This window comes from Zea mays, chromosome 6 (genome assembly GCF_902167145.1).
Source record: "Zea mays cultivar B73 chromosome 6, Zm-B73-REFERENCE-NAM-5.0, whole genome shotgun sequence".
Taxonomy (NCBI): Eukaryota; Viridiplantae; Streptophyta; class Magnoliopsida; order Poales; family Poaceae; genus Zea; species Zea mays.
In genome coordinates this window covers 144950446-144955703 of record NC_050101.1, presented here as the reverse complement: position 1 = coordinate 144955703, position 5258 = coordinate 144950446, and the positions used below count along the sequence as shown (strand labels likewise).

Here is a 5258-nt window from a genome sequence, read left to right as displayed (position 1 = left end):
GCAAAGAAACGTTAGCAGGACCCAGGGCCGCACCACCAGCTACGCTTCTACAGGGTTCAAGCACCTCTCCGCCGGCCACGTTAGCACATAACTACACCCCATATGTACAGCTGGACCATCCCCTTGTATCTATAAAAGGGGACGTCCAGGGCCTCACCAAGACACGCGGAGAGAGGCTAACTCAGACGGCTCACTCCAAGGCCAAACCCTCTCCCGCGAAGCTTGTAACCCCTACTACGAGCACCCCGGTGCAAGATAACATAAGCCTCATCCATCTGGGAAGAGACACGCAACATCAAATTCACTAGTCGGTTGAGGGTCCTCGCTGGTCCAAAACGCCGACATCACTAATACAAGGTCAATACCTCCTAATCTCTCAAAGTATTCAAACTTTATAATGATGCACTATACTGCCTATCATAACTTTAGATAATGTTTTATGTTTTGAAAGAGTGGATGTATTGTAGAAACACTTGTTCTTATATGTGACAATAACGAGTGTTTGAATGCACTAGAGTTAATAGTTAGTTGGCTAAAAATAGCTAGTGGAATTAGCTAGCTAACAAATACTCCTCCGTCCTAAAATAATATTCGTTTAGGGCTGATTTTGTGAACAGGGACCACTGAAGGATCTATGGAGAGAAATTCTCTTGTTATTCAAAATTGAATCGCAAGAAAATTCTTCCCCCAGGATCCCCTCGTGATCCCTGATCACCAAACATGTCCTTAGGATGTTAATTGATTCATATAATATTTAATATATGTGTATTATATATGTGTCTAGATTTATTGTCATCTACTTGAATATGGACATAAAAGTAAAAGGCTAAAACGAATTGTATATTGGGACTGAGGGAATATCTAGTTAATTGTTAACTAATTTGCTAAAAATAATTAATAGTTGAACTTTTTAGATAGACCGTATGAATGTTTTCAGCCAATTTTATCAGCTAAGTATTAGCTTTATTGTACATGACATAAGAGTCTGTTTGGTTGGGATGTGGCTGTGAAAAAAGTTGATGTGAGCTGTGAAAAAAGCTGTTGTAGGCTGTAAGCTGTTAAAAAACTAAAAGCCGTTTGGTGGAAATCACTAAAAGTCGTTAAAAATTCTTCGATATATGTTTTCACAATTCCATCCGAAAAGCCACTAAAAGCAGGTCTAGTGGTGCTTTCAGATTTGCACTACGAGAAAGTCGGCTTTTAGAAAAAACTGCTTCCTGGATCCAGCCCTTTGGTTGGCTTTTGGTTTTTAGGGGGACAAAAGCCAAAGCCAAAAGTCAAACCAAACACACCCTAAGACGAGCAATACATATAGATATATCATAAACACCGTTTATGATGCAAAATAAACGGTTTTGTTTGTAAAGTTGAAAGGGCGTAAAATTCGTTTTTAAGTGAGAAGGCAAAATCCTATGGTAATGGAGGGCAGTAAAGTGATTGTTTTCTAAAAATAATATCGACATGCCTAAGTAGAAGAAGCTCTCGTTGACTCGTGGGACCGAGAGGTGTTGTCCAGCCAGCGTATACTTCGCCACCGTACCTCACCACGTCGATGTGGATCTCATACCGTGGAACATCGAGGCATTGACCCCTCCCCCAAGCCACAAACAATCCATCTCCTCTGTCCTCTCCAACACCTGGAGAAACCACTCCAAATTGGGCACCTGAGCGCCCCATGGCCTCATCCCGGATCCCCGATGCACTGGCGGCGCCGGCGCTGACTCCGGCGCCTGCGGCCGTCCCGCTGGAGGTGCAGGCCCAAAACCCTAGCATTGCCCCCGCCGACCCGCCGTCGCCCGAGATGGAGACCACGGCGGAGGCGCTCACGCGGGAGGAGGTCCTCCGGCGGCGCCGGCGCCGCGCGGCCCGGCTAGCCGGTGTGTACCGCCAGCTATACTGGGCCATGGCCGAGGAGGTGCGCGCGCGGCACCGGCAGTACGTCTGGGACCTCGCCCGGAGCCCACTGGAGGCAGAGCAGCCGCCAGCCCCTCCAGGAGGGCCCATCCCGGCGGCCGGGGAGCTTCCGAGGCTGGCGCCGGTGCCGAGGAGGAACAAGTGCGGGTTCCCAGGGTGCAAGGTGCGGGCCATGGCCACGACCCGCTTCTGCCACTCCCACATCCTCTCCGATCCCAAACAGCGGCTGTACAAGCCCTGCGCGTACATCAACAAGAGGTTCGTTCTTCTCCCTACACTACACGTGATTTGGAAGAAGGAAGCCGTGGATCTCGGTCCATTAGGGTTTACTGATTCCGTCGCCTTACTAGTCTGCATCTGACCACCTAGTCATTCAGGTTTAAGGTTTGTGAAAGGGGATGCAACTTCTATCTTTGTTGGTTGAATTGCCATGCTTCTCTTGAGAAATCATTGAGATGACCCCCATTTGTGTGGTTTTGTATATGTTAATGACTGATTGAACAGACGGGTCATTAGAGATTATACTGTATTTGTCGTAATCTGTGTCATTTAGTGATTTTATTTTGAGGGAAAGTGGTGTTTGAACTTCATTAAATAGTGCTAAATAGGATATGCAGGCTCCAGATTGGTTGCTCCATATGGATACTCTGTGCATTGTTGCATAGACAGGTGTTTTCAATCTAAGTGTTGCCTAAAGTTGTTCAAATTGTGCAGCATAAATCTGTGTGCTTGCCTTTTCAGTTCTATCTTCCGGCTTATGGATAGCTCAATAGCTGATGTTGCATTTCATAGATTTGTCCCAGCAAACTATTGGAACAGTAACGCAGACGGGGCGCTAGGGGCCATGGCCCCCTCCAACCAAAAAGGAAAAAAATGTTTACTTGCATATCTATGGCTAAAATAAATGAGTTAGTTTATAATAAGTTAAAATTAACGCACACATGTGTTAATTGTTATGACTAGCGATTATTATATATTATATATAAACATATATTCTATTTATTGACACTACAACTATAGTTATATCTCGGGTTAGCCCCCTTCTAAAGAAAAATCTTGATTACGCTGCTGTATAGGAACATTGCTTTTGATAGAAAGCTATTTAATGATTTAGCAGAGTTGGATCGATCAGTTTCAGCAAACAATGTATATGTTTGTTTTTTTCTGTCTAAGTAACCTAATACATGTTTGCTAATGAAATATGATTTCCTATCATCATCATCATCAAGTTCCATCTATATACGTTGTGATTTGAGTAAGAACCTCAAATTGGGCGTGCTTTAATTTCTGTGGTTGTCTACTTCATTAAGATTTTGCTGTTTGCAGATATTGATTTGCATCACTTAACCTAATTAGAATTTAAAAGCCCTATTTCAAAGGCGTCACCTAGGCGTGCAGGCGGACCTAGCTCGCCTTTGGGGTCTTGTTATGCCTTTTCTACTTGATTCATAGATCGTAGTTGGATTTTTTTTACTTAACCACCAATAGCATAGTAGTGTTTTGATATAAATTATTATTTCATACAGTTTTCCCCTTATTTGATTTTAACATGAATGTTCTAACTCTTGCCCTGTTTTTTCCAGTGGGCTACAAGGTGGGCTTATCCCCTGTAGTAGGCCGATCATAAAGTCTGCAGCTCCCTCCCTCTGTAATATTCACTTGCAAAAATGCCAGAAAAACATTGCACAAGCTTATAAGAAGGTTGGCTTGAACCCACCCCTTACAGGCAAGGTCACCCTAAAGTTCAGTGTTTTGGTTGCTGAATGTGTTCGTCAGATCCAAGACAAAAGGAGAAATCACTGAAAGCTACAGCACGATAGAAATGCCCTAAAGACGGAAATGTTGTCTGAACCATACTTCGATGTACATGTGTGTACAAGCTTCATAAGATTTTTATTCTGAGGCATCCAAAGCAGTGATAACGTACTCTCTACTCTGCAAGATTACAACAGTCAGTCCTGGTTGAATGATATGAATAATGGAAACTTGCATTGTATGCATGAGTTGAAGATTAAAGTGTCATTGGAAGAATGGATCTCACGGGAATAGTTGTCAGTAGCATATTTGAAATGAAAAATTGGATCGACAAGCTTGGGGGAGGATCAAGTATAGAATCTTAAGGTGTTCTATGGTCTAATATTTATCAGGCAGTCTTTATCATGAGCTTTGCTAGTTGCTGAACATGCAGTAAGACTGCATGGTTGATATGGTGGTGTTTGTTGAAATATAATATAAGTGAATTTACCACCTCTTCATATCAGATTAAACTTTTGGATTTAACTGATTGGTGCATGCAACTTAATATGATGTTGGAGTCAGAGGTTTCGAATTCAAATCCTAATTAGCGCAATTAAAATAAAAATAATTGTTGCTCACTCTTATTCCACATCTGAGACCGAGAAAAAGTCTGGACGTGAGGGGGAGTGTTGGAATATAATATAAGTGAATTGACCACTTATTTCTATTAGCTAAAGTTTTTGGATTGGACTGGTTAATGCATGCAACTTAATAGTGTTGAACACAATCAGCTTGTTTCTAGTATTGTACAGCTGCATGAGAACTGGTGATTGCCAACATCAAACCTACCTACATGGGCTCGTATGAAAAACTTGACCACTCTTAGGATATCACTGTCCACATGTTGGTATGGATTCCATTTTGGAGTTACACAAATCCAAATTGCAACCTGCATCACATGTATAGGTAGCTCGGTATGGAAATTTGTGCATATTTTTGGAGGAAACTGAATCATTTCTTGCCAATTTGAGATTCAGTACTGGTGCTTTGCATAGAGATGTATTAATGCAAGATATGTACTTCCATGGCAAATGGACTTTGCACAATATGAGATGCTACTTACTGAGAATGTTGAACAACATGAACCAAAGTAAGAGCCTTATAAAACATCCAGCTATGAGGATACTGCAGTACACATTTATGTTTAGGGCTAGTTTGGGAACTCTATTTTTTCAAGGGATTACTATTTTTCCAAGGGAAAATGAACTAATTTTCTTTGCGAAAATGAGAATTCCGTGGAAAAATGGGGTTCCCAAACTAGCTCTTATTGAACATTTGTTGCTCGGTACTGTCATAAAATTTCAAGATGTTGCACAAAATAATTATCCTTGGTGGCTTTATGGATTGTAGCTGTTAAAAAATTAGAATGTGGCTACAATGTATAGGTATACCGGATTGTTTGATTGCAGTTTAATGGCTGTATGAACTCAGGTCTGATAAGGGCTAAGGCGACAAACAGAAGAGCATTTTACCTGATACCACAGTTTTGCTGTTACTTGATAGATGTTGCAATATGTAAATCGGTAAATGGCATTTGAGTATACTTT

The 5258-nt window shown here is 41.8% G+C and overlaps 1 protein-coding gene across 1 annotated transcript; it reads left to right on the top strand.

Moving 5' to 3' along the window:
• The first annotated feature begins 1523 nt into the window (after positions 1–1523).
• On the top strand, positions 1524–4047 carry LOC100276712 (uncharacterized). The gene is made up of 2 exons (NM_001150435.2): positions 1524–2172; positions 3498–4047. Exons 1-2 carry the CDS (start codon positions 1676–1678, stop codon positions 3715–3717), a joined length of 717 nt encoding a protein of 238 aa, NP_001143907.2. The 5' UTR covers positions 1524–1675; the 3' UTR covers positions 3718–4047.
• The last annotated feature ends 1211 nt before the right edge of the window (positions 4048–5258 follow it).